Source organism: Morone saxatilis, unplaced genomic scaffold (assembly GCF_004916995.1).
Source record: "Morone saxatilis isolate NCDOM2014 unplaced genomic scaffold, NCSU_SB_2.0 Contig9, whole genome shotgun sequence".
Lineage (NCBI taxonomy): Eukaryota > Metazoa > Chordata > Actinopteri > Moronidae > Morone > Morone saxatilis.
The window spans coordinates 17,938,140-17,949,379 of NW_023340268.1; the positions used below are offsets into that span (position 1 = coordinate 17,938,140).

The 11,240-nt window shown below is 40.8% G+C and overlaps 1 protein-coding gene across 2 annotated transcripts in view; it reads left to right on the forward strand.

The window, feature by feature from the left end:
- The window catches only part of ldlrap1a (low density lipoprotein receptor adaptor protein 1a), a gene marked incomplete at its 3' end in the record, with an annotated part of 9,584 nt that extends 2,270 nt beyond the window's left edge, over positions 1-7,314 (forward strand). Inside the window, 7 exon segments of one of the 2 annotated variants that reach the window (XM_035680820.1) lie at positions 3,968-4,110; positions 5,151-5,263; positions 5,422-5,536; positions 6,052-6,124; positions 6,322-6,417; positions 6,979-7,109; positions 7,280-7,314. In XM_035680820.1, the coding sequence (XP_035536713.1) occupies positions 3,968-4,110; positions 5,151-5,263; positions 5,422-5,536; positions 6,052-6,124; positions 6,322-6,417; positions 6,979-7,109; positions 7,280-7,314 (706 nt within the window). 2 annotated transcript variants of the gene reach the window in all.
- Between the last annotated feature and the right edge of the window lie 3,926 nt (positions 7,315-11,240).

An 11,240-nucleotide genomic window follows, 5' to 3' on the forward strand; every position in this document is an offset into this window, starting at 1 on the left:
GTCGACATTATACCAACAACATATAAGCGTTTCACTACTTTTTTTTAATGTATATGTCTGTAGAATGAAAAAATTATGTTTTTCACATTTCCGTGGACAGAATCCATTCATTTTGTTAACAGGGCTTTTATTGTGTTGCATGTATCAAAGGCGAACTCAGTATAAGATATGGCTGAAAGGCTCTGTGTGTGGTCACCTCAGGCGTGCCAGCTGCAGCCGTCACACACTGCTCATGCATCCTACGTGGACTACCAGGTAGTTAGACCAACTGTCGTTCTCGTGGCGGTAGAAATGATAACCGTGTTCCGTCAACTGCAGGCATGATGCAGTCACACACTACTGTTCAGCCAGATACTCCACTGACAAGATGGTCTCCTTCATGGCTGCTAGGACCAGTTGACTTCAACTTTGCATTGCGTCTCCCCAGAATCAAAAACCTGCAGGTCTTCTCAAAATTCAAGAATACAAAATATTATGAATATGAATTCTCTGGTAGCAATGAGAATTCAATTGAAGCGAGTAACTTCTTCTTTGAATCCTGCTCTGTTTGTTTGGCCTATCAACTCCACAGCCTGTTGAGTGAACGTGAGGCTAAATGCCCCTGAAATGTTTGTTTAAAGTTGCATCTTCAGAGACTTCCAGACCAACACATTATCTCTTTCAGTTTTTCTGCATCAGTAGAAACCCTGACCTCAACTCAGATAAAATCGGATTCCTGGAAAACAGATTTTGGAGCTGCGTGGATGTGAAAGTGAAAAGAAAAGTTAAATGGTAGCAGAAGTTGGCTTTTTTTTTGTTTGTTTTTTTTAGTGTATTTGTCTCTGAGTCTTGGAGTGGTCCTAAGTTGTAGGGCCACAGTTGGTGGTTTCCACAGTGATTCAGTGTTTGCTGTAGACACACAAATCAGCGCAGACGTGAATTGCCTGTCAGTTGGACCCTTTTGGATCAGCACGTTTTGTTGTCACGGTGTTCAACAAAGGCTTTTCTTGCACTCATCCATTAGTGTTGGATTTGATCGATGGCTAAGGAGCTGAGGCCTGTAGTATTGTTTTATCTTCCTCTTAAACTTCCACCCCTTTCTGTCTTTCTCTCCCTCTGTCATTTAACACTTCAACTTACCCTGCAGAAAACTTTTTTTTTTTTTTTTTTCCCACACCCAGTAAATAATCTCTTCAGTAACAGATGGCGGGGTCGACCTGTATTTACAACGGGGTCACCTGGTTTCACTCGGTCTCAGTTCACACGTGCGCACAGCTGTTGCCTCTCGAGCGTCGCCGTTGCTAACGTCGGATCACAAAGCCCTCCACATTCCCTGAGCGGCGCCTGGTACCTGCACTGTAGCTGTTCTCTCAACTTCGGCTATGCTTACATGGAGCCTAATGTCCCCAATATAAGCGATTTAAAAGCCCCAAAAGAGTAAAAATGCTCCGTGCGAACACCTCAATCAGAATGAACAAGCCAGAGGAATAATTTCCTCTTCATAGCCCGACCAAAAGAAAGATGGTACCATGTGAACAACCTGATTGCTTTCTGGCTGCATACTTTCTGCGCATCCCCTCCGTCTTGATGTTAATGCGTGGGGATGTACGTTTCTCCACTTCCAGAAAATGGAAATGGTTTTTGATACAAACTCTTGAAGAACTGAACATTATTGGGCGGCTAGAAGGTAAGAAAATAAGTAACAACCTGTTTAAACAAGTCCATGAAACACATGCCTTTCTTTCTGAATGGGTTAGTAGCCACTGAGGAAGACGGATGCATGATGGGCACCACTTTTGCGCATGTCACACAGCTATTCAAATTGAAATGCATCGGCGCACGTAATCACCAGGCCGTCTCAGATCACACGCCATGTAAACAGTTGACCCGGAAAGTTCAATCAAAATGATTTCAATCAGAATCAAATAAAAGTAACTGCAGCTTCTGTCAGCACTGAAAACTGTGCTGGCATTTTATTTTAAAAATAGGACCATTCACTGCTGTCCTTCTCCATTATGATGGCTTTGACCCCACACAGTTACTCCAGAATACTGTGACAGGGTTTTAATAACCAGGCTGTAAGACCTGCAATTAAATCTGCTCCACAGACGACTTAAAGAGCTGTTAAAAGAATGATTTTCTTTTGGGCTTAAATGGAAACTTTTGTTGTTCCATGATGTTCTCTGCTGTTTGAGAGGCATTGGCCGTGAATACTTGTCATTTTTGGAATTGTGTTATGGACGGTGGTTCAACCTAAAAACAGAACCTCTGCAATTATCAGCTTCAGGGTCCAAAACCCAGGCAAAAACTGTATTATGCGAAAACTTGTTTGTGTCTTTGTCTGTGGTGTTGGCAGGAAATATCAATCATTCTTTTTTCACAGCAACAAGTGCTTTGCCAAATCACCAGTTACAGTCATAATGAAAGCCAGTATGCAGACATTACAGAGCCTCAAACATTACCGCAGATTGCCTCAAACAATCCCTGGTTCCACCACTCTCATGTGAATTTGTAACTTTACATCTTGTGGCATGAGGAGTGAAAAACAAGGCTTAAGCTTTTCACAGAAGAAGAGCACAGAAGAACTTGTTGTATGTGTGTTGTATGTGGTGAGACTGAAATATGTCAACTACAGGATGAATTGTGAGGAAATGTTGCACAATCCTTCATGGTCCCCAGAGGATGAGGCGTAACAGCTTTAGTGATCCCCTGACTTTTCCTCTATTTCCTTTCCTCTAGGCTATTAGTTTAGTTTAGATTAGATTAGATTCAGCTTTATAGTCATTGCACAAAGTAAAAGTATTACGACGACGAAATGCAGTTAAGCTTCTAACCAGAAGTGCAAAAAGCAGTGCAGAGTAATGTGCATACAGGGATATATTAAAAAAAAAAACATGATAGCAGGGTATATACAGTATGAATAGCATTAACTGAACGGAGTGAAGTGAATACACAAAGATATTAAGTTAAGATATTTACAGTATGAACAGATTAGCATTAAATGCTAAAGTGCGGATGTAAGTACAAGTAATTAAATTGGTTGACATAATATACATATATGTGTATATATTCAGTCCTATTTTCAGTATAACACAAAGTCTTTCAGCTGCAGTCCTCCTTCATTTACAGTGTGCAAGCACGTGTGTATGTGTGAACATGTGTCTGCATGAGTATGTGGTATGCCCTACATCCCAGAGGAGGTGAATGCTAGCAGGATGAGTTTCTAGGTAATGGGGATGTTTTTCTGCTCTTGCCTTCTCTAACCCCGCCCCCCTCCTTTTCTTACTCAGAGGAAATCAGTGTAAACACAGGCAGAGGGTCAGGGCCAGCCGGCACCACACAAAAACTGATAAGAAGAAACCACATGGAGACAGCAGCTGTTCCTTCAGCAGTTAGAGGTTTTACACTCCTCGATCCCTTTCAGCGAGCAGATCAGCGTGCCCACCTTTGAACTCTTTGAAAGTTAACACAACACTCGAGACAGTAATGCACTTTTTGGAGACCCATCGATGGCCTAGTTTGGGGGAGATCTGTTATGTTCTTATCAGAACGGGGAAAACACACTTTCCTCTTATCACAGTATGTCAGAGGCCATGTATGCTTTCTTCTAACTGCTTTGCCTTTTTATTGTCAGGCCCTATAAGTTGTTTTTGGAGTTGAAATATTTACTTTACATCGACAGTACCTCTGACCTAGATACCCTGTTTTGCCTTTCCACTTGAGGGAGCGAGCAGATGAAATGGCTCAACTTTAAGTTCAACATGGGCTGTTTACACTTCCTCTGATTTGTGTTTTTCTCAAGCTCTTTGAATGTTCTCACGACTGTTTATTTTGGAACATGAAATGGAAGGGAAAAGCAGCAAATAACCCACAAATGTTTGATGTCTTTTAATTTGACGAGCGGGTACAGCAAGAACGTGATTATCAGAACAGTTTACGGTCAATGTGTTGACCCACTTTTTCCTTGAAAATGTGTTCTTCTCTGTAGAGCTTCCGGAGAACTGGACTGACACACGGGAGACCATCTTAGAGGGCATGACGTTTAACCTCCGTCACCTGGGCATGACACTAGTGGACCAGCCCAAGGGAGAGGAGCTGTCGGCCGCTGCAGTAAAGAGGATTGTTGCCACGGTGAGAGCTGGAGTAACAATGATGGTGTCATTCAGGATGTCATACAGTCAACAGGATTACTACTACTTTAACTATCTGTACATGTTAATTTATCTGTAAATCTACATGCATTTGTTTCACACATAAAACAGTGCCATTGTTGGAGCACTGTGTCTCTACAGCATCCATACTTTTCCAGAACAGCTTATATTAATCCCCCGAATCACATTCAAAGCTCATCCAGTGGGTTTTCGAATGTTAAATAAGCCGAGGGTTTGTGGAATTTCCCAAATCACAAAGGATCATGTCATTCCTTAGTTGAGTTTGAATTAATGTACATTCCCATCCATATTGGTCACAAAGCAGAAATGCTCCTTTTTCATTTCAAGTATTGGAAATGCTGAACGATCATATCTACACTCTACAGCCTGTTATTAATGATCAAATTTACATTTGTTGTTGTGGTTGACAACATGCATCCTACGCTTTCTACCTCATCTTTTAATCGGCTAATACGTAAGAAGATACATTTTCTTTAAAGTAAAATAAATTCGACTCGATTTCAAATGTTATTTATGCTCCGCTGAGACCAGACAGCCAAGTGTGCCATTAAAGTGTGTCCCATAGAAGCTGACCACCATTTTGAGTAAGTGCTGTCCTGTATTGTCAAGAACAACTTGTGGAAAATAAGTGGGAACCCTGTAAGAGCTTAAAAGAATCTTGTGATCACTCCACACAGATCAGGTTTTGAGGTTCAGATGGTTCAGATGGTTCATAGGTTGCCTTCCATGGAGTCCGCCACACTGAACCCCAATGTTTCTCCAGTAGCCCAGAAAAGAAAAACCACACTGGCACTAGATAGGGCCTTAAATGTTTTTCGCACTCACCGTAGTTTCTCTCTCACCCTTGGAAGAAAAAGGTGATCTGCACTGGTAGATGCCACAAAATCCTACACACTGGTCTAAATAATTTTGAAGCCACTCTTTGTGCTGTACTTGATCCCATAGTTTGACACACTGACTGTAAACCAAACTTGTCTTTTAATAATTGTATCCGTACAGGCTAAAGCCAGTGGGAAGAAGCCGCAGAAAGTTGCTCTCAAGGTTTCCCCTCAGGGAATCGTCCTGTGCGACAGCTTGACCAATAAAACCCTGGAAAATGTCTCCATATACAGGTATGTGCAGAGCAGCAGACGTTTGGCAGATAAATGTCCAAGATAAATGTGCTGTTGCTCTTCTGAAGCTGTTGTTGACGTGGCATGGGGCTCACCCTGTGAACTCTCCTTGACTTCTTCATGTGCTGTTTCTCTAACCTGTCACCTCTGGTCTGCAGAATATCCTACTGCACAGTGGACAAACTGCATGATAAAGTGTTTGCTTATATCGCTCAAAACACCCTCAATGGGACCCTGGAGTGCCACGCCTACCTCTGCTCTAAGAGGAAAGTGGTGAGTTGTTGGTCTACAGTCTCAGCGTTTTTCTGTTTAATTTAAGATGAAGATGGATTCAAATCCAGTGCAGTGATTTTTGACTTTTTGGAATAGACACCGTTCACCCTGCTCTTCTTCAGTCTTTCTCTTCCGTAGCTCTCCTTTGCACTCATCCCCCGTTCTTAAGAGGAAACCCTAGAAGGCAAGCTCCTCAAGGCGTCTGTCATCTTCCTGTGCTCCTGTGTGTTGAAAACAGAAGGGCACTTTTCCTCTCATCTTACCTGCTTCCACACTCATCCCCTGCTCTCCCAGGATAGCATGATAATACCCTACTTCCTTAATACTCGCTTCAGTCTGATCATGGTTACGAAGACAGTGGTGATGACCTCCTTCTGTCCTCTGCTGTAGCAGCTCTTCAGTCTTTCATCATGCCTATCATTCGTCTTATCCGAGTGTCACTGGGGTTGGTAAACACTAATGCACTCTTTTTCAACTGTGCTCTGTAACAAAGTGTATTTTCTTCTGTTCTCCAGGCTCAGGCAGTGGCGTTGACAGTAGCCCAGGCTTTCACAGTAGCATTTGAACTCTGGCAAGTAGCCAAAGAAGGTAGGTGCTGCACTCTTCACCCTCCATGTACTGGAAATGACACACAGACCATCTCAAGGAATTGTCTTATCAGTGTGCTTGTGTTTGCACTGAATCTGCCTTGATGCTCCAAGGACGTAGATATCAGTTGTAAAGTTGTCGTAAATAGCTTTTGATATAATTGTGTTATGTCTTTGTACATCTCCTCTCCATTCTAGAGAAAGGAAAAAGAGTGAAGTCTGGTTCAGCTGGAGAGGCCGGCAGCAGTTCCCATTCAGAGAGATCGAACAGCTTGGGGAGCCTGAAGGGAACAGGTGAAACAAAAAAACAAGAACACATGCACAAAATACTCTGTGTACACATCGATTTTTTTTCTTCTTCCTTTTTATGTGGTTCTTTCTTTTCAATGCCAGTGTCCACACATGTAACGCACACACAACCATCAAACACAGAGACAAAACTTGCCAACATGTCTGTTTTAGTTCTTTATAATATGGCAATAAAATACCTTAAATAACAGGAAATGATCACAAATACAGACCAAAAGCCAATAGCCACCTTCCACTTCTACCTTTACAATAGCATGACTGCAGGAAAGAAAGAATTAATAAATGTTTCCAATGTCATTGTCATTATTATCTTATCCCCCCTGCTAGAAAAATAAAGGATTTATGGTAGAAGCCTTTCTTCCCATGAGCCAATTTTTAAATATTTTGCTCCACTAGTGTTAAAGCCATGCCAGATAGTTGTCTTATAGGACAGCTAACTGGCATGGCTATAGACTTTTTGTCTTTTTTAAATATTTTACATTCTGTAGACAGATTACCTGTGTATGCTATAACATGAATGAGTTGTCCTTTTCTTCTCCTCTCAAGTAGATGTTGCCACAGACAACCTATTGGACTTTGAGGACAGTGGGAACGTGGCGGTGGAGACCAATGGGAATGTAGAGGAGGATCAGCTGGATAATCACAGGCCTTCTGAGGCCAACAATAACCCTGCCTGGGTAAGATCCTCCTCTGGTGCTATATATCTATGGACAAGCTTAAAACTTAAAATAGTCTTTATAGGTCATACATAAGGTCTTACATGTAGTTATATGAAGTAACTTGTTTGCTCCAGACTACATATGTATGAACTGGGTGAATTAAGCAAAGATTTTTCTTCTTCTTCCAGGAAATAGAAGATGGTTTGGATGATGCCTTCTCCAGGTGAGATATTTACCTTAATAGTGAGAGAGAGAAAGCAGAAAAAGTGAAATTATTCCTAGTTGATTCTCTCTGCTGCTTGTTAAGATAAAATACTACACCACCAAACTCTGCCTTGTCAAATCCTTCAGTATACTGTAGTTCATTCTCATACTGCTTGGCATTGCAGCGCCACTTACTGATGATTTCTGTGTACTGCAGAACACAAATCCTCCTGTCCCTGATTGTAAAGATAGTGAAAAAATGAAGGGATAAATGTAGAGAAATTACACAATAACTAAGAAATAATTTGATAGCTAAACTTTCATCTGTCCTCAATTTACTGTGTGTTTGTGTCTCCAGCTGTGCTCTGGATAGCTATGGTTCATTTCCAGGTAAAGTTGAGTACTACTGTCAACTGTTAGAAGCCTTACTTTAGTGTAGTAGTCCTAATTACTAACCTAACCATAATTCATTCCATTCAATCACCTCCAAACCCAATACCACTGTTTACAGGTCAGTATTGTTAGTGTAATACAGCTTCCTGTGTCCTCCATTTCCTCCCAGATGGAAATTGTCGACTGGGTTTCGGAAAAGAAAGCTGATTCAAAGTATTGAGTTACAGTCAAAGTGAAAAATGTCTTTGTCCCTTCCCATCCCAACATCACTAGAATTTTTTTCCCCCCCAATAGCTCTTTCTTTATAGTCTTTGTTGTCTTTCTATGAATGGAGTGAATCAGAGGGAATAATGTGCCTCCACTATGCCAAGCGCTTTTTTGTGCAGTTATTCAGTTTGTGGTTGCCGGTGTAAAAGTGGAGCAGTGGGTCACGGCAACCCATTTATCCCACGACTCAAATGAATTGAATGTCTTGAAGTAATCCTGTTGACCTCTGCCCGGACTTTGTGTATATTATTATCCCAGAGACAAAAGGCAGTTTGCAGCCAAACTGAGGGATCTTAATTAGGAGAGACTGAAGCTTTAGTCATACAGACAGGTCTGGGAGGATCAGACTGCTGTGGAGGAAGTATTACAATCACTATTTGAGCCAGACTTTAAAGGGAAAAGCTAAGGAGCAACACCTACCTTAAGCTAAGTGACCTTAGTACTAAAGTCCAGGGAAAAAAAAGCACTGGGGTAAGAGAAGAAGTAGGTAATAGTAAGACATCAAGTACTTGCGTTACTAATTGAAAAAAGCATCTTATTTCTATTTATTTAGTAATTTGATTATTTGATACACTTTAACTCAGCCAAGAAGATGCGCCCGCCTCCCGTGCAGCTCTTACTCTGAAAAATATTTGTATTATGTTCATTATCCCAGGCCTCTTCATTATGACCCTCATGGCAAAACTGATACTTTGTCTTAATTAGTCTCAGTCTTCACACACATTTCACACGTTCTCTAGAGGATGTTTAGATTTACTTCATCTCACACCATTTTGGCAAGTTTAAAATCTTGATTATGTCATAACTTTATTAATTCTGCTGTCATTAAGGATACGGCTGTGATATTCTATATTTTTCTTTTTGTCAACAAATCCGAGAAAAGACTAAAAAGAACAATGAATTGATCTCACTAACAAGTATTACCTGTGTATAACTGACCATATTTCTTTGTGGCTCCATAAACACTGGCACAGTAGTCCTGCTGTTGTAAAGGTAGCTCCCTTGAAGAGATGAGGGACCTGTCACTATGGTTCAAAGCCAACAACCTCTTACTGAATGTCAGCAATACCAAGTAGCTGGTTTTGGATTGTTTGAGGAAGCAGCAGAGGAACTATACACCCCTGAGAATGGATGGGACACTTGTGATGAGATTGATCACCTCCGGAGGCCGTTACTTGGCCTCTCCATTTGCTGCACTTTTACACCAGAACTCAACTCAACTTCATTTATGTAGCACCTTTCATGCAAATATGCTGTCTGAAGTGCTTCACATATGCAACTGAAAGTGCAGTGCAGTGTATTCAGCAGTAGAGTGATGTGATCCATTTTCCTAGTTGTAGTTAGTATAAAAGACTCTGAACTAGCTGTAGTGTTCGTATGGACTTTTCGAGAAATCCAGTTAAAAGGGAATTACAATAATCGAAACAACTAGAAATAAAAGCATAAGGGAGGTGCAGAACAAGAGCAAGTAGAATTATGAAGGATCCCCACCACCACTGCAATAGATTATTTCAGTTTCTGTGCTCTGGAAAACGCCAACGCAGAGAGACTCAGAAAAAGCTTCTGAGTCTCCTCTGGCCATCAGGGTGATGAACTCTGACATTTTTATATATCCTTGTCTAACTCATTATGTTCCACTGCACTGCTCTACACATTGCAAATCTGCACTTCTGTCATATGGATTTTTTTCCTTTCTACATATATCTATCATTTTGTATTTGGAAGTTTTATACCTTTTTATATGTCTTTATGTTTCATACTTGTCTTTTAGCATTGCCTTAGCAGAACGCCACATTGTATTTCTCTACACGTGTATTTAACATATAAACCTATACATATAAATAATTAAATCCTAAATACTCTAATAGCACACCAAAACTCGGTCTGTGGCTAAAACTAGTCGCCCAAAAATGCACTGTTCACTCCTGTTTGCGTTAAAATGTGTAACGATTTCAGCAGGAGCTGATTGACATTGGGTGGCACAAACAGGGTTACCGATCTTAGTAAAGTGTTGGTTTCAGTCTATCAATGGGATTTGGTGACAAATAGAAAACTATATAATACAAGCCTTATACTTTCATCAGTTTTTAACATTGTTTTTTTTTTTTTTTTCCCCCAATCAAATATGAGTATTTGCATATAAATGACAGCCCGGTGGCTGTCAAAGAAGAGAGGGAGTTCGGGAGAGAGAGACAAACGACAAATGAAGATGAAGTGTCATGAGAGTAAAGTGCAGACGAGACAGGAGAGAGAGACAGAGCTGCTTTATCTGCTTGGGAGGAATGGGTAGGAGGATGGGAGGTAAATGTCACTGCAATCATGAAATAAGCTGGGCAGCTGGAGTCACTGTGCAAAAATATCAATCTTTTCATCTACATTAAATCCTACACTTCTGAAAACAAGACAAAATTATGCTAATGTCGGGTTCCTTTTCTTTAAATTAAAGAAGTAGCTCTCTTTCTTCCTGCAGTTTATTACAACTTGGGTTCTATTTTTGATGCGTGGGCCATCAGTCAAATATGTTATGATAACATTGTACTCACTAAACTAATTGCTTAGAACTTGGAAGGCGACTGCATAACAAAAAAAACAATCATACAGGTTGCATACAAGCAGACAGATTAGATAAAAAGATTCATTTAGCTATTATGATTGCTAAAAATCCCTCATTGCACATTAAAGGTCAGTGCATGCTATTATGGTAATTCAGGAGAAAATTGGCAGCAAGCGCTGAACCTCGACACAACACAAACCACACACACACACAGCACTAAAAAACAACACACACACAACACCACACGACAGCACACAGCACATAAAGAAACCTTCCAGTTCACCATAACATAAAGGGTGCACAGGTAACAGTGACGCATCCGGGATCGAAGTTTCCGTTTTTCACGCTCCACAAAAAAAATCCTCCAATGGGTACTTCGCTGCAGCCGTTCACTAGAGGTGTACAGCTGGTACGCTGCCAATGGCAACAAACAATTTGCTGGTGTGTACTCGTGTATTGTTTAGCAATTGGAGAAAAGCAGTGGCAGTAAAAACTGCTCAGCATCCGAATAAACGTTTATCTATTTAAGGCAAACTAACTCACAGGGCTTTGGCTTCCAAAGAAAGATTAATCTATGGTGACCTAGGCGATCAAATGTCTTCTAATTCGCCCACATATCTAATAATTCCCGTGCATAATGTGCTCTGCAGCCTGCATCACTAATCGGAGCATTCCGATGAGAAAAAAATGGTGAACATTTTAATTTGCATTGTTCTAGATACTCAGAATAA